At 39.2% G+C, this 25,506-nt stretch overlaps 3 protein-coding genes across 3 annotated transcripts; all 3 read right to left on the reverse strand.

The window, feature by feature from the left end:
* Positions 1-2,829: 2,829 nt before the first annotated feature.
* Positions 2,830-12,295, reverse strand: LOC144651004 (organic cation transporter protein-like). Its single transcript, XM_078510852.1, has 10 exons — positions 12,205-12,295; positions 9,340-9,647; positions 8,296-8,524; positions 7,596-7,794; positions 6,806-7,015; positions 5,824-5,958; positions 5,476-5,573; positions 4,200-4,311; positions 3,607-3,679; positions 2,830-3,076 (listed from the first exon to the last, which is right to left on the reverse strand). The coding sequence occupies exons 2-10, from the start codon at positions 9,631-9,633 to the stop codon at positions 2,906-2,908; spliced, it is 1,521 nt and encodes a 506-aa protein (XP_078366978.1). The 5' UTR covers positions 9,634-9,647; positions 12,205-12,295; the 3' UTR covers positions 2,830-2,905.
* A 1,151-nt stretch (positions 12,296-13,446) lies between these two features.
* LOC144651006 (adenosine receptor A3-like) lies at positions 13,447-14,913 on the reverse strand. The gene has a single exon (XM_078510855.1). It carries the CDS (start codon positions 14,860-14,862, stop codon positions 13,846-13,848), a length of 1,017 nt encoding a protein of 338 aa, XP_078366981.1. The 5' UTR covers positions 14,863-14,913; the 3' UTR covers positions 13,447-13,845.
* A 3,614-nt stretch (positions 14,914-18,527) lies between these two features.
* LOC144651005 (organic cation transporter protein-like) lies at positions 18,528-24,984 on the reverse strand. The gene is made up of 9 exons (XM_078510854.1): positions 24,693-24,984; positions 24,115-24,343; positions 22,597-22,795; positions 22,136-22,342; positions 21,617-21,751; positions 21,120-21,220; positions 20,663-20,774; positions 19,942-20,014; positions 18,528-19,591 (listed from the first exon to the last, which is right to left on the reverse strand). Exons 1-9 carry the CDS (start codon positions 24,975-24,977, stop codon positions 19,394-19,396), a joined length of 1,539 nt encoding a protein of 512 aa, XP_078366980.1. The 5' UTR covers positions 24,978-24,984; the 3' UTR covers positions 18,528-19,393.
* Between the last annotated feature and the right edge of the window lie 522 nt (positions 24,985-25,506).

The following is a 25,506-nucleotide window of genomic DNA, read 5'->3' on the forward strand; positions in this document are numbered from 1 at the left end:
GCATCTCCTCGTTTACAGTTAAAATGTATATAAAGTTGTGTTTACAGTTCATTCTCGTAGTGGTCACTCTCAATTCCCCCGCAAGTCCCTTTACACTCTTTCCCCTTGAGCCGGCTTGATAATTCGAAATAATTTTAGTCTGCGCTCGGTAGCTTATCTCACTTGCCGTATCATGAAGGGACTTGGTGCTTTGCCACTCGGCCCTCAAAGGTTTCCCCTCAGCATCTTGCCTTGTTACCCAAACGGTTACCACACACATCAATACTCTTGGATAAAGAGTAACCTGGAGGCAAGGGGAGCAGGAATGGCACATTGGTGAGAGCGTTCGCCTCTCACCAATGTGGCCCGGGTTCGATTCCGGTCCGGTGCCATATATGGGTTGAGTTTGTTGTTGGTTTTCGTCTTGCCCTCAGGGTTTTACTCCGGGTTCTCTGGTTTGCCTCCCTCCTGAAAAACCAACATTTCCAAACACAAATTCGACCTGGGTAGAGGACCCGCATGGAAACCAGCTAAAGCTGATCGGTGTGGCTTCCTCTCTAAAAAAGCAATTTTTTTTTTAAGTTCTCGTGTTTGGATTTCGCGCCTGCTGTCTTGTGTTTACGTTCACGCGAACGAGTTACGAATCACGACTAGCCTCGCGGCTTCATCGCTCGTGTTAAATCTCTAACAAGCGAGTCTGCTCACAGGCTATGTAGGTGAAGAGGGAACACTGCGAATAGGAAGTGTTTTGTCCAAAAACACAATACTGAGTGGTCCCAGTCAGCGCGGGAACCCAGGCCTCCCGATCAAGATACAATGGGTCATTTATCAAGTCTCCGTCAATCAAAAAGAGGTAGAGGGTAAAATTCACCTAAGCAAAACCTTATTAATCAACTCTCGTCCTCACAAGAAAAATCAATTCAGGTTTAGAGCGAAAAAATTTAAGACGCACAGACATCTTAAAAATCTGTCTAATCTTCTTAAAGGAGAAGTTCACTCCAGAATGGCCATTAATTTTTTTACGCCAATAAAAAGTTTATGCAAAGATATGTTATTCACCAAAATTTCAGCTTCTAACAAGCGCTTAAACCATACGAAATCCTTTTCTGAAGTAGCCCAAAACTCGACAACTGAACGCCGCCATCTTGGAGCTGTTAATGTATGCGTGACGTCAAAGAGCTCAGCCTGAAGTTGAGCGGGAAAATTTTAATTACTTCAAACTTCTTGTTTCTTTGTAGTGGCTTTTGTTTGTCAAAATACCTGTTTGTGCAGCTCCATTTTGCTTAAACAGAGCTCCAAGAAATACAAAAAGAGGTATTTTCGTTTTCACCGTCTTTCAATATTTAAAGAACAATTGCTCAAAAGCGGACACAAATATTTGTGTGTTCCGGCGTTAAATCGGGGTCCGATCGAGTTCATTATCGAAGCGCAATGCAATTTTCTGCAACCTTTTTCAGGTTGATATATTATTACCTATCCTTCGAGACCCTCGATTTTTCTCGTCGTCCCGCTTGACAATCTGTCTCTGGGTCTCCGAGGATGATCATGATACCAATGTTGCAGTATTGCATACGGTACGTGCATGTTGCAATCAAGATTTGTGACAAACAGAACATAAACAACCAATAAGTCCATAAACGGCAATGTCGCCAATGTCCTTCGCGGCAATAAACGTCCTCCTCCACTGTTCGAGTCAGTCGTGACGACATGAACGCGAACATTGCTGTTTCGTTTTGTTTACAGCATCCATCCTAGTTATTTTACGCCGGACGTTTCCTTGAACATTATAAAAAATTACCAAAGTAGCAGACCGTACCAGTTTGTCGTAGCAGTGCTACTGAAAAGAATATATTTACTTGTTTGCTTGACCACAAAAATCGCCGGGACCTCGATCAAACGCTCCCAGGGTTTATTTAAAAGTTAGCAGTTTTAACCCGGCGTTTATACGAAGCCGGCGTTTAATCGGGGACCCGTGTTTAATCGAGAAAATACGACGAAGTCAACAACAACAACAGAGAGTTTCTCTGGTTGATTAAAAATCCTCCCTGAAATAAAGTAAAAAAGTAAAATAGCATAATCGTAACATTGGTTGGTATTGCGTCTGCCTTTTTCTCTTTTTTGGGGGGTATTGTCACTCAGTAGCCTGTATCTGTAATCTTCTTCGAAGCAGTCTTCCGTATAGTTTTCGGAACACACAAATATTTATGTCCGCTTTGGTAGGAATTTTTCGTTTCTGCCCATTCTTATAATCCATTCGTGAGCATTTTTTCTTTTAGATATTGAAAGACGGTGAAAGGTTTTTTGTATCTCTTGGAGCTCTGTTTGAGAAACACGGAGCTGCACAAACAGGCAGTTTTGACAAACAAAAACAAAACAAGGAGTTTTGAGTATTCAAACTTCAGGCTGAGCTCTTTGACGTCACGCATACATTACTAGCTCCAAGATGGCGGCGTTCAGTTGTCGAATTTTGGGCTACTTAGAGAAAGATTTCGTAGGGTTTTAGCGCTCGTTGGAAGCTGAAATTTTGGTGAATAACATATTTTGGTATAAACTTTTTATTGGCGTAAAGAAAATAAATGGCCATTCTGGAGTGAACTTCTCCTTTAAAGACACTTACCGCAAGTAGCCATGTTCCTCTACATTTGATTAAAAACGGTTTATATTATATTATATCGGCTCTTTTATTTTCTCGTTGTTTCGTTTTTTTAATTGTGTGTTCTTTCACTGTGAAAACAAATGTGTAAAGAGGGTATTTGAACAAATGTTAACGTTGGTTGCCTTGGATACTATGAAACCTCTCTTCTCCTTTAAGAAAAATGACGATCTTAAAATAACTAACTACAGGCAAAATTACGACAAAAAGATATGTTTTATTGCACTCTTCAGGGCTTTCAAGGCATGTTTCTGCTATGACTCTCAGAAACTATTAGACATTCTGAGGCTCTGCATTTATTGGACTCATTTCCTCTCCTTCCTCTTTCTTGACAGTCTCCATCGTCGGTTGGTTGTTAGTTTCTGGTAAGGTCATGCACAATATCCCAGCAAGCAGTGCGTTCAGGCCCATAATGGCAAATGGGAGCAAACGATGAACGCTATTCTGTATCAATAGATAAAAAAGTTACGTTACGGTACGGCACATCCACAGAAACGGCATATTCCAAAATCAGGCAAGTCAAATGGAAGCTCGTTGACTTCTAGCTCCGAGTTTTATAATTTAAATGTTACAGCTGGCTAAAATATTCGTGCTGTTAGCCTGCGTAGCTGGCAAACAAACTTTAAAGTACTATTAGATTTAAAATGCAGATCATTCCGATATATAACCCTCTCTAAAAGCCTCATTTCAATCAATGTTTCATCTACAGACTTAAGAGTTTGAACCATCTTGGAATATAGTAAAATCAACATAACCGCGTAGAAGTGCTGCACAGTAGCAGTCAGCTACCACTGAGCTATAGAAGACCTGTGGAAGCTAGGCCATGCAACTAGACTGAAAGGTGAAACCATTTTCCCATGCTCTTAGGGTTATTTATGTCGATGTCTGATGTGCGTCACAAAGTGTATATTCTCTCTGAGTATTTTTTTGGTCTCTTAATTGATTTTTTTTTTCGCACAGCAGTAATTACTCACAGTATATACTATGAAAGGAGAACAGATTGATCCAATACGGGCAGCAGCAGTCGATGTTCCAACTCCAATGTTTCTGTGAATGAAAGATTTAAAATTAAGTATAACTCAGTTAATGTTTCAATTACTGTAGTGGCCAATAATCACAACCGCCTGCTAGCTTTCCCCGTCAAGTAAATCCAAACGCACTCTCATACCAGCGTATCAGTGCGTTGGTCTTCCACACGATCAAAAAAAATCTGTATGTGTTAATGCGTTTCCTTTTTTAATTTAATTTATTTTTACCTCACCTTTATAACCTTAAATTTCTCCAAGGGTATATGAATAAAGCTAGCAAAAACAGCAGCTTTGCTGAACAAAACCTTTTAGCAAATGTGTCAAAAAACGTAAACTGTGGTGATATCTTATTCTCCCCTTGGAATCGATAAATGAAGCACTAAACATGATGGCAACATTATAAGCGTTAGTTATTTAAATTTAAATTTCAAAGCAATGTTAATAATGCGAGCTCGCTAGCTTACTAGAAAGAAATAAAATCGGACAGTCAGTCAGTCAGTCAGTCAGTCCAACCCTTGTGTTGTTAGAAAATGAATTACCTTATAGCAGTTGGGAATAGTTCCGCAGAGTAAAGGTATACTCCATCAAAAGATATGGTGATGAAGAACTTGGCTACAATCATGGACATGATAATTTTACCCGCTAGAGCACCTAAAATTACAAACACGACAAAACGAAGCTTGGTTAACAATCTTGCAGCACCTTTGGCCACAAAGAGTGAGTAGCAATAATCAAAAGGAAAAGCCAAACAACTTTACTTATACAGAGTTTATATTTAAAGCTAAAAGCTTGTGATGCCGTATATATGAATCAGCTATCAAACAATCAAGCAAACATATCAAGGAAAAGAATCCAAGCTGGTTAGATATATACAAAGCGCGGAGGAGTTAAATTGGGAACCACCAAACACAATCACAATAAATAAATGTAATTACTGGTAGGGGCGGGACTACATGTTCATTGCCTTACATGTACATACTGTAGTTTCACAGAAAGTCGACCGTGCAAATGAAGAGAAGTCTGAGCACATGGATAACGTTCCTGATTACCGGTATTTGTTATAAAGCCCGGGCCAAACGAGGATGAGAGTTGATGAGAGTTGAGAGTTTTCGTCAACTCTCATCGACTATCATCAACTCGGGCCAAACGCGAACGATAGTCCGTCAAACTCTTATCGACTCTCGTAAAAATTTGAGCACGTTCAAAGTCGATGAGAGCGCACCAGATTCGATGAGAGTGAATATTAAAGAGTTCCATGCCAAACGAGAGCGAGAGTTTGAACTCTCATCAACTCTCATCCTCGTTTGGCTCGGGCTTTAGATGCAACTCTCCCAAAAATACGTGCCACTACTGACTAAGAACACGTTTAACGGTATGTTTTTTGTCAAGGTTTTAGAATGATTTCTTTGAGTAAAGCCCCGGATAAGTTTGAACAGAATTACCTGCATATTTAGAGCTCTCCCAGCCCACCTCTTTCCTTTCGTTGAATAATCTCCAAGGGGAATGGGACACCGACTATTTATACAGTAGAACCTCGGTAACTCAAACTCGGTTAAATCGAATTCCTCCGCTAACTCGAAGTGAGTCCAATTTAACTTAGATTTGACCCCACTTTTCAGTCATTTTTATTCGGTTACTCGAACTCGGATAACTCGAATTCCCCGCTAACTCGAACTATTTTTCGTTTCCCGTCAGAGTTCTAGTGACTGTGGTTCTTCTTTAGTAGTTAAAGTAAAGACAGCAACCCTCCGTACCACTATAAAGGCATCTCAGGAAATAACGATTCAGGAACTATACATGTCTGAATATTTTTACCGGTACTATTGTTGTCTTCACTTGCAATAAGTACAGACGCAAAGGCTCCAAAAGAGGCTAAGATTAAACTTGCAATGATGCTCTTCTTTCGGCCAAATCTAGAAATTAAAACAGAAGCTGTGTTTGCGTTTAGATTTAACATGGCGCAGAGCACTGCAAAAAAAAAAAATTCCCTGACTCGAACCAAAAATTTATCAATTTATTAATTTATCAATTTTTATGACTAGATAACAGACTTTTTCGATACCTTTAGTTTTTCCCTTGGCTTCCACCAGGATTACGATATAATTATCATCAACAAGTATGACATAATTTCAATTCAATTTTTGATGAGTTTGGCTTACATACCTGTTAAAGGCCCATACGCCTACTGGGATAGCCGGAAGTTCAATCAAACTCGTGAGGAAAAAGTTCAAGTAAAAGTTTCCTCCAATCGCAGGCGCGCTCAGAAAAACGCCATAATATACAAGGGCATTAACAAACCTGAAAATAACATTACGAGGTGATAATTAATATTTATTTTAATGCTATTATATCGTAACTCTTTTTCTAACCCCTGATGGTGGGCCTAACTTTGGCGCGAATAACATGGTGTGTGGAATATACAAGAAAAACGTTGTTCTTTCGATTTCATAAAAGCACCATAACCTCAGTTGTTCTGTAATTCTGCTCTGATAAATGTCACATTACAACACTCGCCCTCCTTGAATGGCCTCGCCCCCGGATCTTGTTTCCACCGTACGCCATCACGATGGACATAACGACCAAACGCGCTATGAAACTAATAATTTAGCGAGTCATACCATGTTTTCAATCGCGATATCCGTTTTTCCAAAGATAATTATATTTTATTTTCAATACGTCAATATCTCTGCACGGAAAGCCAATTTCCTTTTTGCTAGTTGGCTATATATACCCTGTTCATTTACTGATTGATTTTCCCATTGCCTTAATGCAGTCTTATCACCAGACAAAAGACCAGTAATAGTCTGCTCACAGTCACCTATTTTTCCGTGAAGTCGCAAAGAGCGATCGTTGAGTCCGACGGGCCGCCATCATGGTTTATGAGCGCAAGCGAAAACTGGAGAAAAAAAAAACTGGGCAAAACCCCGTGGGTCGCCCCCCCCCCCCCCCCCCCCCCCCTTCACAGAAAAACAGGAGTCTCTACGACCTCACGGAAAAACAGGAGACTTTGAACAATCTAGACTTATTGTAAACCCCACCCATAACCCCTTGCGAAGTTGTTGAGGCCTCGGCAGTAGCTGGCAGTGACTATTAACGGCATTTTACGGTATTCACATTACTGTAAGATACACAAAAATCCTCTTACCAGCAATACCATGATAACAGAGTAGTTTTCGCCATTTTGCGCGTCGCAAACAGGTCACGCACATCTCCTAACCTATCATCATTTTGCGGAACTTGAAGGTCTTCATCTGGCATGCTCCTTTTGTTTACTCTTGCCATTTTTCTAAAAATCTCTTTAGCTTCTTCCACTTTTCCTCTCACCATCAACCAGCGCACTGATTCGGGTGTCAAACTAACAAAAAACAAATGACGAAAAAATGCTTCAAACTGATAGAAACATTTTACATACTGGCCCTCAAATTACTCTCAAAATTACACCTTCCCTCTTAAAACACAGCAAATACCATAATCTTAGATTTCCCTCCCCTCCAAAATATCCCTTTGTCAACATCGCAGACTCCCACCAAAAATATTTCATTTTGGTCAATTTCATGGCCAGTCAATAAACTAGCATGCCAATACACAGTAGAAAAAAATCACTTTGGGAACACGATTGTGCGCAAAATAATGGACTGATACCATGTTTAACCAGGGAGAAGCTTTTAAACATGTTAAGTTTTGGTATAAACTACTCGAGTTGTTATGGAAGTACTAAGGGCAGTACGTAGACCATTTCCGAGTTGCCTTTGGCCTCCATTTCAAAACGAATCCTCTTGCGAAAGTTTCCATACGAAAATGAGATGGATTAGCAGGAAGATGAACGGGCAGGTTACACGCATTTTAATATAAATGGTTTCGCGCGAAGGCTCGTTTTGAGACATAGGAAAAAGGCTAGTCGAAGACAAAGTAACCATGTGCCATTTGACACTTACAACCACCCCAGCAATGCGGGAATTCCAGGGACCGCGGTGGCAATGGTTAGCATCCTCCAATCTCTGATGAGGTAAGCAATGCCGGCCAGTGCCATTAGAGACAAGCTCCAGCAATACCACAGGGACATTCCCATCATACTGCGGTGTCGTACGCCAACAAATTCCGTGACGAGCACAAATATTGCCACGCTTGCTCCACCTGATGAAAAAGAAGACAACGCGCTAGTTGAGAATACAATGTTCCAATACTGAGGTTTCGTGTTAACGCGTAATCCTGTTAACCATAAAAACAACAATAAGGTCAGGTGACTGCATTTAACAATTAGACTACGATCGCGAGTAGTCTTATTGTTTTAGTAGACGCTCTAAAGGATTGCGGTCCAAAACCTACAAGTTTATGTATTTTTACGCCAAAAATCACGAACAACTCCCGCTATTACAGACTTCGATTCCTCTATTACGGACACCAAATTGCGGTCCGGAAGGTGTCTGTTCTAGTGACCGGGAAATTGCGTATATTGTACTGCAAGGTAAGATAAAAAAATCTCTTTTAAAATGTTAGGTTTTCAGATAATATTTCTGAGAGAACATTCCAATAGGATGTTAGCTACGCGTGATTTAACTCTTAATCCTTAACATTAGACCAGACATTGGACCAAGTTCTTAAGCAATTTAATTTAAGGATCAGTTGCACGCTCACCAACTCCCAGACCGACGATGATCTTTAAGACAACAAACAGCCAGAATACTTTGGGGAAGGCAGAAACCAAGCTGAAGATAGCGATGACAAATCCTGAGATGAAAATAGTAGGTTTTCTTCCAAACTTGTCCGTGAAGGGACCAATGATTATGGCACCAAAAAAGAATCCAAGAAAGACTGCAGCCAAAGCTAAAGTGCCATAGATTGATTTGCTGCACACAAGATCAAACTGCAAGACATAATGAGAAAGAATTACACGAAAAATTCTAAAATTGCGTACGATGTCTGACACTGACTGAAAATTTCCATTTTGGGAAGATATTCGTCTTACGCAATTTTACAAAACGTTTGTTTATAACGCTTTTTTCTAAGTCAGTGTCGGACAATTTACTTATTTTTATTAGTAAAGAATGTAACGATCTGAGGGCATTCAACATTTTATACTAGCACATTGACGATAACGAACAAGGCAAACTTTGAAACGATCACGGGGATGACAGAAGCGGGAGCCCTGCTAATTTTCGTGTGAAAAGTGTTATTCTGGTCTTCCGAAAGTTAAATACATTTCCATGAAACATCCAAATGGAAAACAAATATTTAAGGCAGATGCGTATGCTTCTATGGGGTATAGAAGAATTTGACATGCAGTTAGCAGTAAACTCATCTACGTATTTATTTAACCGCTGCTTGATGCAGCCAGGAATATCATGCTATTAGTCTTCTCGGATGGGATGTCACTTCATCGAATGTCCCCCTCCCCCCACCCCCGCTTCCAGTTATTCAGATAACCCTGATCGTCCAACGGTACTCTATGACTCGGTATTATAAGGCCTGTTAGTGTCTAGTGAATAGCCCAAACATTCAACGCAATAATAAATGCTGACTAGGCGCTTAGCCAGAGCCCTCGAACCGGAGTACACCGCTCCAACCAATAGGTCGCTGCGCCTCCTTTTCTGTTTTCCGATACCTTTCGCCAGATAACAGCTTGATATACTCACTGCACAAGCTGAAGCTATGTATCAAATATGCCTTTTTTTTTCTTACCTCAGTGATAACGGATGTGAACTCGTCGTCAAAAACCCACTCACTCCTACTGATATCACATCTATGATTGAAATCATCCTGATCAGCCTCCCCTTGCACCATCTTCTTATCAAATAAGCACACAGAGCTATTCTGGACACATTTCCAGGGAGGCTCTGCGGTTATTATTCCCGTCACCATCACGGCCCAGCCGAATAACAGAGCAGAAAGCAAGTTGAAAAGAATAAGGAGCCGTTTTTGGAACCAACCAAAGCTACCAACTTCCTCCAGAACTTCATCGGCGGTAAGAGCCATATCCTACTAATACACTGTGGAAGAAAATACAGTAATCAACCTTCCAGTAACTTATTGATAACTTAACAAAGAAAAACATAACAAGGACAACATAAAAACATAAAAGGAAAGTGATAAATTGGCATGATTAAGTTGTTAGTTAATTTATTAAACTTCGTGTTCAGAAGGTTGTTTCAAAATCCTCACCTCGACACCGCGCGCCCCTACGCCATCCGAAACATGTATTTCATTAAAGATGTCTTTGTTGTTCATCGTGGTGTAAGATAGGGAAGATTAACATTTATTCGTTTGTCTCACGATGGAATCGCTTTGAGTTTTTGATCGCGACGTTCCAAATGCAATACTGCTAGTCTTCATCAGGCGATGAGGTCGATTGTTAAACAATCGACCTCATTACGTCTATGACGGCTAACAGTATTCCAGTCGAAACGTCGCGATCAACAACTCAAAGCGATTTCATCGTGAGACAAAAGAATAAACGTTCATCTTTCCCCATCCTCGGAGACCCAGGGGCAGTTTGTGGGGCAAGAGAAACGCGAAAAAGCGGGTAAAAAATAGCGCGAAACTGCCAGTTACATAAATCAGCATATAAAAGTTCTATTGACTGAAAGTGCCCCTGGGGAAAGATTCTTACCAGACCAGTTCAAAAAGCTCTCTGAATACTGCCTCGTGATTGGGCAGAAAAATCTTTTGTTTCCCCTTTGTATTATTCTGCCCAATCGGCGAACAGCTTGACTGCGGTCCTTTTGTTGTGTTCTCATGCAAACGAAGTATGTACACAAAGCCAGTTCGCTCGCTATATCTGTCTTGCTTTTTAGCAGAGAATTTGCTCGGGAAGGAAACGTTTCGGCTAGTGCCTCCCCTGGTCGAAAACGTCGAAAGTTTGACGGCCATGCCCGCGGAGAGACGGCGGATTCTTCAGATTGTGGTCGATCGCAGGAATCGTAACACTTGAATGCTGCTTGCGAGCTATTAAAGTTTGTGTGCGATATGCAGCTTGTTGCACTGCTATAAAAATGGATGTATTTCAGATCTTTTACGGAAAGATTGATGACAGTTTGAGGCGAAACTTTTCCAAACAAGAGTATATTTTTCACGAACAAACCAGGCAGATGTGTCAAGCGGCCGATCGCGACTAGCTACGCGTGCAAAGCGTGCAGCAGCGATTCTAGCACTGGCTTTTGTGTACAAAAGGACCGAAGTCAAGCTGGTCGTCGATTGGGCAGAATAATACAAAGGGAAAACAAAATACTTTTTCTGCCCAATCACGAGGCAGTATTCAGAGAGCTTTTTGAACTGGTCTGGTAAGAATCTTTCCCCAGGGGCACTTTCAGTCAATAGAACTTTTATATGCTGATTTATGTAACTGGCAGTTTCGCGCTATTTTTTACCCGCTTTTTCGCGTTTCTCTTGCCCCACAAACTGCCCCTGGGTCTCCGAGGATGATCTTTCCCTTGTATTTCATATTCAGTTACTTTTTTACTTTTGTTTTACCACAACTGAATGTTGTAAATTTATTTAGTTATGTTAGTAATTATAACGAATTAGTAATCCGCGACTGTAAATAGTGTATGTACTGAGTTAACTATTTTTTAAAAGCAGTTTTTGTGTGTGTAACATTGCAAGAAACTTTTATTTGTGTTTGTTAAAATTTAAAAATTCCGATTCATTGACCATTTGAGTGCTGAAATTGCCTAAAATTATATGGCCTATACCGTTCCGTTTGTTCCTTCGTTCCCAAGATACCCCATTGTAAAGATTCCTCTTTTTAAACTCTCCTACTCTCCCATTCTCCAGCAGTTTTCATTTGATTAATGACGTATTCTGTGTTTATTGACCGCACACGGTAAATAACTTTGCCATTATTTTACGATTTTGGCCTCGAGTTTGCTCAAAAATCAAGGCACTCGAAATGAACATTCCTAAATACATGCTCTTGTTGCGTTGCACTTTGTGACCAATATCGCGTCGAACTCTGATTACAAATTTCAACTAATTATAATAACAAACAGAATTAAAATTCAAGGTGGAATCACGTAAAATATTCATAATATTCAACCTTTGGGTTACGATTTGAACTTGTAATATAACACACACAGCAACGACAGGGAATCTTCCTTGTCGATATAACCTTATGTCCATGTAGTAATATGTGTGAATAAGGCCGAGGTTTTCGATGTTATTCGTGTGTGTACATTTCATTGTAATTCGTGGTTTCGGCCGATCGCCGGTGCCGATTGATCACGCCAACCAAAAATCTTAAAATCGACGTTCTTAATTCATTCTCAAGGAAACCAAATAAAGCCAACCAGGAAATTTTGAGAAACTCATCTGCTCATGCTGAAGATAAATAGCACCATCACAACGTTTCACACCAAATTGAAAGAATAAACAGGTCAATGTTTTCGTCTTCAGTGCCGTTCACGCCTGGCTGAATAGACACCGAACGAAATCAAAACAACAGCCAGCCATATTGAAAGACTTCATAAAGTAAGACAAAATATACTTATTCTGAAGCGAATGGTATGTTTGCTTTTGGTTGTTCGGTTATTTACACAAAAGCCGGCTTACCTGCAGCTGTTATGCCGTTCACAAACTTCACAAGCGTAATTGAATATTTGTTTGTTGTGTGACATCCATGGCAAAGTATAAATGCTGGGGAACTGGCACTATAAAAAGGAAGCTGTGAAAATCAGGATCCGCTCTGGAATATGGACCTCAACGTAGGGAACTGGGATCTATATGCTCAGAAACCACAGTATTGCTGTATTGCTGTATTGCTGTAAAGAAACTAACGAAATTAGGAAAACTGACAGTAAAAACAAATAATCCAAATTCTGGATAGCCGTTGTGCTAGTGGAAATGTAAGGTCGGTACTTAGAATCAGGCTCGGACAGATTTATGGGGGGTAAATAATACGGTAGAACTTGTTTTAACACGGAAAGAGCTAAAATTTAGAATTGTGTCAGCATTAGTTACGTTTCAGTCGCAGAAATTTAGTCTCCTTCGCTGCTGTCTTGTCACTAAGGCTTAGCTGCAACTAGATCTACGACAAATTTAGTGGAACATGACGGACAATGTTTGCGGGTTGCTCGAAAGTACTTTACAGTAGCACATATGTTAATAATAGGCGATATTGAAAAATAAATAAAATTTTGGCAGCATATGGATGTTTAGATGTAAACGTTGCTCATTAAAAGTGAAGAAGTGATTGTATCAGTGGCTGAATTTCCCAAGCAGCGACGTCGAAAGAGAGAGTCGAGGATACATATAAGCGTTACCGTCTATCGTATAAACTACTAACACACTGCGACACAATATTCAATGAGTTCGCTTTCAAGTAGACAACCCAGTTCATAACACGTCCATGCTGCCATAACGATAAACGATAGCTGTTTATCAGAGATGCAATCAGAAAACATTTTCTGAACTGCGTGCGGTCAAAACTGGTCAACGGGGAGAGTTTTGCGGACTGCTGGATTTTTAAGAACCATATTGTGGAATCTCCAGACTGTTAGCGGTCAAGGTCAACTAATCATAGAAAACGGCTCTACCATGTTGTCCATCTAGTTTAGTAAACAATTTACCGCCAACTGCAATATTTTTAGCATGCCACTGAGCGTTCAGTTGGTCTAACGTATTGCCAGAAATTGAGCCACTATGAACAGAGCCTTACAAGAACCGAAGCCAGCTGAAATTGAACTTCGAAGTTGAAAACGAAAACAAGCCTCAGTCACACTCGTATTTGACCAGCTCTACGTAGCTCCATGGCTCATTGCTAAAGCGATTACATCGGATTTTGAATGTCAAGGGCTCGATACCTTAAAGTTATTAATAGCCTTGTTGGCAACATAGCCGTCAATTAAATTTTATCATTCAATTAAAAAAAAAACTTGCCAGGCTTACTGAACGCAATTTTGCAAAATGTTTTGTGCAACAAGAATCTTGGTGGAAATGTTATTGTCTTTGAGGTTTGTTTTATAGTGAAATCATTTCTAAGCGGCTTAGGAGGCGACATTTTTTAACAATTACCAGTAATATCATATTCGTTATTAATTCTTATTTTAAAACCAATAATAACATGGTTTGTATCATGTATCAAATTTTACGATCGGTCACGATTAAACTATGGTTATTTTTTTTGTCATTTCGTCGCGGAAATGAAATTAATTTTTCAGAGGTAAAATCTCTTAGTTTATCCAAATTCTTTATTCATGTCTCAGTTTCTTCATCTTTGTTTTCTTTCTGGGGAAGAAGCCTGCTGACATCAAGCGCTTGTTTGAAAGCCACGTGCAGGTGGATAGCCGTTGTGGTGACCGCAAGTCGATCCACTTTGCGTTTTCCTTTATCTCTCCCTCTTGAACACAACGCTTTCCTAAATTCAGGAATCCTTAGCGAATACAGAACAGGATTGGCAAATGAATTGCCAAAGTTAAGAAGATTTACAAGTAGCACAATGTCTTTATCCACCGGGATATAAACTGAAATCGTGTTAGTTATTATCAAGGGAAGCCACGACAGCAGGACAACGAAAGTTATTAACAACAACGTCTTTGTTGAACGATTGCTTTGAGACGATCTGCTGTTCTGACTTCGTATGTCGTTTCTCCCTTGAGTAAATGTTCTCCAAATCCCAATATAACAGCCACATATGATTAGGGCTACGGTGAACGCATATGACACCCAAATTGTGACGGCCACATAAACCGACTTGCGCAAAGAGCCAATAATTGCAGCTGATATGGCTATCGACAACAGCCATGTCAGTAGAATTGAGATGTAATACGTACGCCTACGTGCTAAGAACCGATGTTTAAGCGGCCATCCCGTAGCATAAAACCTCTCCCCGGCAATAAATGCAGCTGTAATTATTGAAGATTGAGCGCAAACTGTATCAACAACTCTGTAGAACATGTCCAAAGAGAAATTCCAGTGTATTGGCCAAAGCTCAAAATCGCCTCCGATTCGATAAATAAACAGAGGAAGAGATAGAGCTCCTAACATGAAATCCGCGCATGCCATGTTTATAACCAATAGGAAGCTCTTCTTACGAAGGTTTTTGTTCAAAGCAAAAACTGTTATGGCAAGCAAGTTTCCTACGATGATGAAAAAAGAAACTGCAGCAAAGGCAGTGCACCAGACCACTCCTTTTGTCGTGCTAAAGGCAGCAAGCACCAAAGAAGTATTCGTAAAATCAGCGTTGGAACTGTTGTCTCTATCATGATCCATTTTTCGAAAGCGATGCTATCAAGGTCTGAACTTATATGCAACAGAGCAGAATGTAACATTGAACACGAAATATATTAAATGCTAATGAGTTCTGAATAATTTAGGTGTGTTCTATTAAGAATTAATTGATCATATCTGCACATTAAAATTTTGTACTTTAGAAACTCCATCCGAGAGAGTGAAAAAATGACACGTAACTGAGGACACAACTTCTTTTTTAAGAGAATCAAAGAATCTTTTCAGTTAAAATTGGGGATTGCATTTGCATTTTTTCTACTGTTTGCTAATAATACAAGCGCTGAAGGCACGATCCTTTTTGCATGGGGTCTGGGGCATGTTCTCCAGGGAAAATGTTTGCATTTTGACTCCAAGAAGTGCCATTTCGGGGTATTTTGAGTCACTCGGACAAGATGCTGTCCGATTTCCGTGAAACGGTGAAAACTGGTCAGGATCTGCGCCTTTGCCTGCCTAAAGTTGTTAGCCTAGCCGCGAAGATGCGTCTTGTATTCCTGCTGCACATAATTATGTCCAGGATTGAACGCTAATGAGATGCACGTTCCTCATGACAGGCATCACAAAGTGTCCTCATTAATAAAAGTTCACCAAAACACACCAAGATCTGTCAAATATGAAGTAATATGGAAATGTAAAATAACACAGTCAAACGGGAAGTACTCATTAAACAATACTTGCGTTCAATCCTGGACATAAGTGTCCTGCTGTAGCTAGGTAGTTGTGTTAAGGCTTTTGCCAGTTCACCCTTTTTCCCAAAGTTTTGGATCAGGTGCAAACCTGGCGCGCAATATAGGGTTTGTGGATTCCCTTTTCAAATACCGGTAATTTATTTCAAGTATAAACCCTGCAGTACGTGTGGATTAATCTTAGGATACGGCCACGCAAATACTTATGTCTTAATTTGAGTGTAGTATTCAGATTTCTTTTTACTTATCTACATTTTTCTGCTGAGTTCTTAATGTATGGAAGATCACACTGGGGATAGTGTGAGTAATACCAAATATAAGGTTAAAGGGAATGCGAGTCCATTCGGCGCATGAAGTTATAACAGAGGGTCTCAATGGGATTAACCGTTAGCCGTAAAACGGCCAAAAATTTAGCCGTTAGGCGTAAAAAATGGAAAATTTTAACCGTTAGCCGTAAAATGTGTCAACCGTTAAAATTGGTCAGTGATTATAAGTAACCCAAACTAGTTCACTTCATCGTGCCAAAAAGGGTCCAAAGACCTAAAATACGTTTTGAAATAATGGAAATTGATTTTTAACTATTTAAAACAATGATAAATAACTTTTAACTTCTGTTAACCGTAATGGAAATAATCGGGGGTGGAAGCGGAATCATTTGACTATGGATATTCATGATTCCTGTCTTTTTTGCCCCGATGATTCATGATTCATTTATAAATTTTATTCGATATTCATGATTCATTTTTCATTCTTTTCATCCAGCTTTCAAAATAACGTGTTATCAGTTTCTGTTGTTTTTCACTTACAGGCTGGTTGCGCATTCCAGTTCCCTGCTTAGAGATTCTCCTTTTCCAAGTGGAGACTCTTCTGGCATGGAATTATACCGAAAAAACGATGTTAAATATTTTCAGTCGCTAAATTATTTCTAAATATTCACGGTGTGTAACATACTTGATCACTGTAAAGTTAGTAAAGGATGAAGATGTGAAGGCAAGGGTAAATTCGTGTTTCCATTGCTTTCGTTAGGGGGGTCTGGGGGCATGCTCCCCCAGAAAATTTTGAAAATTAGATGCTCAGAAATGCGATTTCAGGCCATTTGTGGAGTACATTTTTTAAGAATTTAGTAAAACGACGCATCAGTTTAATTGTTGTTACATTCTATATTCCCAAGCCTACAATATCGATGGAAGCATTCATTTGTTATTCATGATTCTTTTAGTCATCTCTTGTTATTCATGATTTCCAAGTTTTAAACACAAAGATTCATGATTCCTACTAATTTTACAGCTACGATTCATGATTCATGATTCCGCTTCCACCCCCGAGAAATAAATTAACCGTTAGCCGTAAAAAGGCCAAAATTTTAACCGTTAACCGTAAAAGCTCCCACCCCATTGAGACCCTCTCATCTGTTCCAGACTTAAGCTTAGTCTAGGCGTCTTCTATTCCTCGATCCCCGCACTACTTTTTCGTCTCGATATTGAATTGGCTGAGATTGGTATATAGTACACGAGCCTTTTTTAAGTCCGAATTTAGTCGCATATGCCCTGCTCTCTCCTGGTACATAATTGCTTAATCGAGCTTAAATAGTTTTGCGTTTTGTTAGGAAGTACTGATTGTTATTTGGAATATATTAACGGCTTGCAATGATAAGTAACTTTTATAGAAGAGTAAGAACAACTAAAAATGTGTGGCGAATTGCCACGACTTGGTTCATGTTATGGAAAACGTCTTTAGCATGTTTAGCACAGATGTCTTTCTTTGCATTCAAATCATTCAATCATGCATTGCCTGTCAATTATAGTCGAAGTAAAAAGAAGTAATATAAACCACCACCTGTAAATAAAGAAATGCAACCTTATACGGACACTTACCTGGTTCTAAAGTCCAATCTTTGAACGAATGGCAGGTTATATAGGGTTGTAGCGTTAGAGTTAATGTTAGGGTCAGGTGCTCACACGCAACTAATAAATCTGTTCAAAATGAATTCAAATAAATACCATTTGGATTATCTACCCTCTGTTACCCAAGCGTTACTAACAATTATGCTTGAAAATATTCAAACAAAAACAAATATATTCCAAGAGTTTATTTTATTATCTTTCTGTGCTCATGTTCGGGTTCCGATGACGACTGGAGCGGATTGTTAAGTTCCCCAGTTTCTATTCCTTGTGAATTAATCTACAAACTTGAAGCCAGAAGGATGTCACTACCCTCTAATTCACTCAAATTTAATTTCAACCATTCATTTCTATTTTCTTCCCTTTTTTGGACTCCAAAACTGTAAACCGCGCGTCGACGCCGGGGGTAAATTACAATGACGGATTTGTTCGTCGATTCTGTGACTGGTCATTATATATCGTGGCTGCAAAGGGAAAGAAGAAATTGGGTATGAAATGAGCGTGTTCGGTAGGTGAAGGTGGAGTGGGGCTAGGCTTGCAACAGTACCTGTGAATCAAAGCGAGACAAAATAGACTTACAGAATGGAAATCAAGTGGCGTTTAAAAGATAAGATTATAAATTCACAAATCCCGGTCTGTTATGCCTTACTGCAGTGTTATAACTGTTAAATGTATTGGAATGGGTCTAACTCACTTTTGTGAGAACTTTTCTGACTGTTAACACGTGCACGCGCTGCTATAGGCTTTGTTGTATAGAAAAGTGGATAACAAAATCCAGGCACAAGTCAAGGCAAAAATACAGCAAAATCGGTTCAAAATCTTTTCAATAGTTTACAGAGATTTTATAAAGAAGATCTGACGAAACTTTTAAAATAAAAAATTGATATAATTTACTATGGTTATAAAGGAAATTCACTACCATGCTGGCTACATCAAAAAATACATTATATATATTTTCAGCAAGCGTAAACTAATATTCTAATACTAAGCTGCTATCAGAGCAATGAGCTACATATAAAATAAAAAGTATTTTGATGCTTACACTAGCTATTGCTGCGCAGGACAGCTTTTAACGCATATATACAAAACGTGTTTGTTTCGCTTATTTGCTTTGTTTGTTTTTGCGTTTTACAAATGGCTCTCTTCGGAGAGCGAAGAATGTACATATCCTTTTTACTAAGCAAGCTGAACACAAAAAAACCCCAGATCATGGAACAAAATGGCTTTGGTGCTTCATTAAGGCAGTGAGCTGTACAGCGAACAATAATCTGTAAAAACAACTTTTGAAAGAATGAATATTGTACAAGACAAATAAACACTAACAGTCATTTTGAAGATATGTCGAATGCCCTGTAAACAATACCCAGAAAGCCATACGCAAAAACATGACTTTTTTGCTTGTTTCAAACGGCTCTCTTACAAGAGTACGAAAGAATGCACTTAACTTAAATCACGAATACACCTTTTTTACAATACAAGACCCTCCGAATATAATAAAGAATCTAACAGTCTAAATAAAAAGCATTGTTCCTAAGAACAATCTTGAAATAATGGCCTTTGGGAATATAAGAAGCTATGTCACCGATCGCCAGTCCTCCTCTCGTTTTTCTTTTCAATATCTCTTAAACTACCCCACCTTTTTTGTTGTTGTTGTTTTCTCAACTCTCTGGTTCTTTTCTTGCTACTGAAGAGAACAATAATTTTGATGTTCCCTTTGAGTGAAAGATAATTTCACATATCAGAGATTGACTTTTCTTTGTTTATATTCCAGACACCATTAAACGAACGTAATATGTCTTGACATTGCTCCTTAATTCTCAAAGCACACAAAATCTCAAGAATGCGTACAGCGTAAAAACCGAATAGATAAACACCAATAATTCGGAGAAAATATACTGCGAAGCAGACTTTGTTGTGTTTTGTTCGATTTTACAATCGGCTGTCCTCCGCTGACATTCCTTTTTCATCATCTTTTACCAACAATTCCATCTTTTGTCCTTGTTTTTTGGCTGCCATGGTCTCCAAGGTTGGTTGATTATTTGTTTCCGGTAACATCATGCACAGCATCCCGGCTATCAGTGCGTTCAATCCCATGATGCCAAACGGGAGAAGAGCATGGACGCGTTGCTATAGTTATAAGAAAAGAATCATATTCTTAAGGTATGTCAGTAAAAATACAAGCTTTTGTGTATTCACTGGATAAAAGCTAAAAGGGGTTAAGCTTAAGCTTCCTCCTATAGATTCAATTGATTCGAAAAGGTACTCCTTTCGAGCAGAGCCTTTTGATGTAGCTCATTATGGTGAGACCACCCACCTCCCCCCCCCCCTCCCCAACCCCCCTCAAGCTGAACACTCCTTTGAATCCCTTAGCACGGTTTGACTATATAACTTAGACTTTCTGCAGTTGATAAGAAACAGCAAATAAGCACCCGCCAAGCAAACAAATAACACTTTTTATCAAGAAGTGCGACACTAACCGAGAAAACAATGTAAGGAGAGAGAAATGAGCCCACACGTGCAGCAGATGTAGAAGTTCCCATTCCAATATTTCTGTAAAAAAAAAAAAAAAAAGAAAACACAAGTCTCGTAGAGCAGTTTTCAATTGAGTATCGTAAAACCAAAACCAAAGTAATCACTCTGGCCAATCACAAAGAACACGGACAATCCAGTAAACCAATCAAAACTCGAAGCAAATACATGTAGCTGGCACGAAGCGCGGGAAAACGTGCGCGAGCGAGTCACGATTGGTTTTGGTTTTAGTTCAGATTGGCTGAGAAAGTGGCGCGAGATTTTTTAGCCAATCAGTCAGCGTAGTAATGCAAGACCAAAGCAAACGCAATTAACTTTCGACACTCAAGTGAAAACCGCTCTAGCAAGCCCAATTCCGTTGGGTCACAAAGTGCCATCAAAGATAAGAATAGGAAATTAAATCGCACGAAGCATTTTCCCTTTTAGTGAAACAAAAAAAAAAGGAAAATGGATCACAAAAATTGTAAGCTATCATTTCATTTAGCTATGGACTCGGTGCATTCTGCAGATATGACCAAGAAAGTCTTCAGGAACGCACCAGTTAGTTTGCAGGTAAGCCACAAAATAAGAAAATAAAAATAATATGATACGTTTAACTGTAGAAACAAAAAATATAACCCCACCCCAAACGAGAACATATGTCCCATGGAACTTATACTCTAGACATACCTTATAACTGTAGGAAATAGCTCAGCTGAATAGACGTAAAATCCGTCAAAAGCAAACACGATGAAAAACTTGGCAATGCACAGAGAAAATATGATTTTTCCAGCCAATATACCTGTAAAGATGAAATTGTATTGCTTCTTAGTTAGACAAGCTTCAGTTAATAATACCTTTTCAAATACCCTAAGACGAACGTAACTAGTTTTCTGGAACTTCAACTGAGTCGCAAAATAAAAAAAAAAAAACAGGTGATCTGCAGTGAACTGAAAATCTTGAAAAATGACGCTGAGTGGATCGGTTTACAAAATCACTGATTTTTAATCCTTCATAGAATATTGTGGCCTCGTTGGTGTGATCTCGAAGTTTTGTTTCTTCGATGTAATGAAATTGCACATTGCGAATATGAATACTCCAACTGGACAACTCGAGCTTAGTAAGAAGTTGTATAATTGGCTTCTACCTTTATTGTTCCCATCGTCGAATAAAGTGAGCAATACAGACCCAAAAGAACCAACAGCAGAGAAGAAAAGACCACAGCAAATAGTCTTTTTACGGCCAAATCTTAAAAAAAAAATAGAAGAAGCAAATTTACCAAAAGATACAGTGAGAAATAGCAGGAAAACGAATGTTAAATAACAAATAAAAATAACAACAAATAAAGCTACAATCTCGGACAAAACCAGTTGAGACAAACACATTTCACATATTTGTCGCGAATGTCGTGATTTGCAAGCTTGTTTTAAGCAAGTTACCCCATCTCTCCACACTTAATGTTGTTTGAGAAGGCTTGCAATTCACCAGGCTTTGTTTTCTACAACAAGACAACATTGACAACCGTTAAATAGGGGAGGGAAGATTGACAAAAATGAGCTATAGTAAATTGTGTAAATTAGCGAAGTGTCTCTACCGTTTTGTCCGAGATTGTAAATCTTAGGACTTTTATCTCATGCGAGATACCTGTTACAGCCCCAGGCAAGTGCTGGGTAAGCCACAAGTGCAATGGTGCTCGTTATGAAGAAGTTGAGGTACATGTTGCCTCCAACAAACGGAGAACTAAAGGACACTCCGTAATATACCATTCCATTAACAAACCTGTGAAAAACACGCCGATGAAGTTATTTAAAAATACCTGGCTAGAGTACTACAGTGTATCACCAGACACTAAATGAGTTGCTATTGGGTTAATAAACGCCTGGAGTTTAAACAGCCTCACGCGCTCTTTCCATATAATATGTTGATGGTAAGGCTATGTTTACACTAGAGGATGTTTTAACAGATCAAGGGGATGCAGGTGGGTTATTCATTTGGTCGCGTTTACAAAGATCTCATTTCGATATATAGTATAAAAACTAGATATGATGAATCCGTGATACTATACTCCATTGTGAACATAGTCCAATTCGTTTACACAGTTCACCCAGCTGTTGAATTCATGGATTTTTATTGATTGGTGATATCGATATCAATTATACGTACCAGCAATACCAAGATATAAGAGTCGTTTTTGTCATATCACGTGTCTTGAACAAGTCACGCAAGTCCCCAAGTCGCTGTTTTTCATAGTTTCTTAGCGGTTCTTGAGGTATTGGCTTCTTGTTGAATTTAGCGACTTTCTGAAGGACTTCTTCTGCCTTCTCTGTTCTCCCCTTCACTAGATACCAACGCACAGATTCTGGTGAAAAGCTACAATCATAAACACAGAGTTATTAAAAGCACTACCTACAATTCTTGTTTATAACTGTTGGCACTATTAACAATTTTTTTTTCTGCCCCTCCTCCCCTTTTCAACGTTGAGCTCTCAAGTATATTGCAAAGGGAATCCTTATCCACGAAAGACTCAACATTAAACGGGAAGAGGGGGAGCTCTAAAAAATTGTTTCATGTGATACTGATAAAGTTTAACGACTTTTTACGACAGAGAACAAAATGCAACTTACAACCATCCAAGCACAAAAGGAATGGCTGGAGCTCCCATTATTATAGACAGTTTTCTCCAGTCCCTGACAAGATATGCCAGCCCAGCAAGCGCCATATTGGATAGATTGAAGGAATACCAGATGGAACATCCAGCAGTGCTGCGGTGACGAATTCCAACAAGTTCTGTCAGGAGAACGTACGCGGCAATGCTGTATCCACCTGATGACAATAATAACGAAATAAAGAAATTAGTAAATGGAGCCATTTTCACTTGAGTGTCGAAAGTAATTTGCGTTTACTTTGGTTTTGTATTGCTACGCTCAGTGATTGGCTTAAAAAACTCGCTCCACTTTTTTAACCAATCATAAGTAAAACCAAAACCAATCGTGACTTGCTCGCACAAGTTTTTTTCCGCGCTTCGTGTAATTTCCTTGAGTTTGGATTGGACAATGGATTGCTGTGCGTCCTTTATGATTGGCCAGAGTTTTAAAAAATATAAAATATAGTGGTCATGCACTTAGCTTCATATCTCTACGAGATAGCTAGTTTACAGGCATGCCACTGAAACAGAGGAAACGAAATATTTTTAAATGAACATAACAAGGTTAAAAATCTCAACTGGCAGGAGGCAGACCAGTTGGCTATATACAAAGCGTGGTCGAGGACTTGAACTCGGGACAACCGAGAAACAAATCCAGCTTGTGGCCAAGGCAGGTCTTGAACCGGGGACCTCCGGATTACAACACCAGCGCCCAAACCACTCGGCCACGCTTGCCTCCAGTAACTACTTTGGATTTGGTTTTCGACGCTCAATTGAAAACCGCTCTAATATACAAATAAGGTAATTAAGTTGCCTTTTATTGTCTCGAATGAACAACCATAAATCCTGGCCAAGGTTCAAATTATATTGGTCTATTAAAGTTATCGATATACTGCATCGCTCCAAAATGTTATTGACGGTCGTAAATACCAGGGAAATTCGAAAAATGTTGGGACATTAGGTTTCGCTCAGAAAACACGTCCGATCATGTCGGACTCGCGCATGCTCTCATCCCATTATACTGGTCCACCGTAACTTACATATTGTATTAGCAGTGTTTAATAATGATCACAGAAAAGAAAAGATAGTTTGGATTTCGTTTACAACAGCTATATGAAAAACAGCAAATTATCACGGAAGATTTTGCACCAGCTCTGTAAACGCTCGCTAACGGCCTAGGCTTCTACTAAGCACAACCCTGTGTTGCAATACATGTTACTCTTTACATGGCTACAAACTATAATAATAATAATTATAATTATAATAAACATAGCAAATTATCTACAAGTTTAGTTTGGTATTCGAATTTATTGACTATATTTTGCTCCAAGTTTAGTTTTCAAGCCCTCTCCGCCGAGCTCGTTTTGGAAGAAGATTGAACCCCTCATAAAGCGGTGAAGTCACTGAATGGCACTCCTTAACTCAACTCATTCCCAGGACCTTTGGGCGCGCCCAAATGCGAACCGGTAGGGACTAGGCCGGCGTAGCTCATACTAACCTATCCCAAATCCAATCACGCATCTGCACAGTGCAAAGAGCCAGAAGGTCTCTGGGAAAGCCGCCAGCAGGCTTACGACGGAAACAATGATTCCTGATACGTACATGGTGATTTTCCTGCCAAACTTGTCACTAAACGGACCAACAGCGATTCCGCCGAGAAAGAATCCAACAAAAATCATGGATGATCCAATAGTTCCATACAACTCACGCTCACAAACCAGATCAAACTGCCAAGATAAAAAAAGTGATCAGGCTTATCGCTGTATTATATAAGTTATCCTGCGAAATTGACAGAATATATATATCGCCTGAATCTAGCCAAAGAGGCCCTACGCCGACTTGGCTAAAATCAGGCGATATTCCGCAAAATTGCTGTAAGCATGATAATTGTTTTATTATTCAGCAAATTGTCAACGATCGCACTTTTACTGCTAGATGTCAAGGACACGAAACTTCTTGGGCCAACATCCATTCAATCCATCGCCAGGGTAATTTATAAATCTCAGCCAGAAAAAAACAACAACTATATTACTACTCGAACGAATAGGGATTTCTACTTTTGTTAATTCATTTTACCTCAGTCACAACTGATTTAAAATCATCCACAAATTCCCACTGATCCCGGGGGATGTCACATCTAAAACTGTAGTTGTCGTGTTTTGGCTTCATGGTTCCGTTCAGTTGACAAACACTACTGTTGTCAACGCATTTCCAGGCAGGTTCGGCGGTTATGAAGGCCACAATCATCACTGGCCAACCGAACCAGAAGAAGATCAAGCCATTAAGAAAGACCAGAAGCGAGATTTGATATCGACCAAAGCTTCCGATCTTTTCCAAGTATTCATCCGTTGTTAGTGCCATGATCTATGAACAAAGACGATAATGCAAAAAAGATTTTAGCCATGCGAACGTCTGACCAGCTAACTTAAATTACGTTAAGTTTTCCTTTCTTAACAGATATAAACAAATGAAATTCGTTCGAAATTCGTTGCAGAGTGATGTCTTCGAGGCTCAATCATTTAGTTAATTTAAGAGGAAGCTGTTTAGCTTTTCAATGGATTAGCATGTATACATATATGTTAATACTATACTTATCTTACTAGTATAATTGGTTCTAGCTTGTTTTTTTTTTTTTTACATTTTTCTCTCGTCATTAATAAATCTATTTGTAAATTTTAGCTTCATCTAGGATTACAGTTTTTACATAGGATTCAGTTTCCCCCTGCTGTTATTCTCCCACTAGTTTTTATTATGTATTTGATTGTTTTTAATTTTAAAAGATATAAACGACTGGAATTCGCTGCCGAGTGATGTCCTCGAGGCTCAGTCATTTAGTTCTTTGAAGAAAAAGCTGATAAGCCATTTATTGTATTAGCATATATAACAGTAT

The sequence above is a fragment of the Oculina patagonica genome, chromosome 4 (assembly GCF_052425735.1).
Source record: "Oculina patagonica isolate OP01 chromosome 4, crgOcupat, whole genome shotgun sequence".
Lineage (NCBI taxonomy): Eukaryota > Metazoa > Cnidaria > Anthozoa > Scleractinia > Oculinidae > Oculina > Oculina patagonica.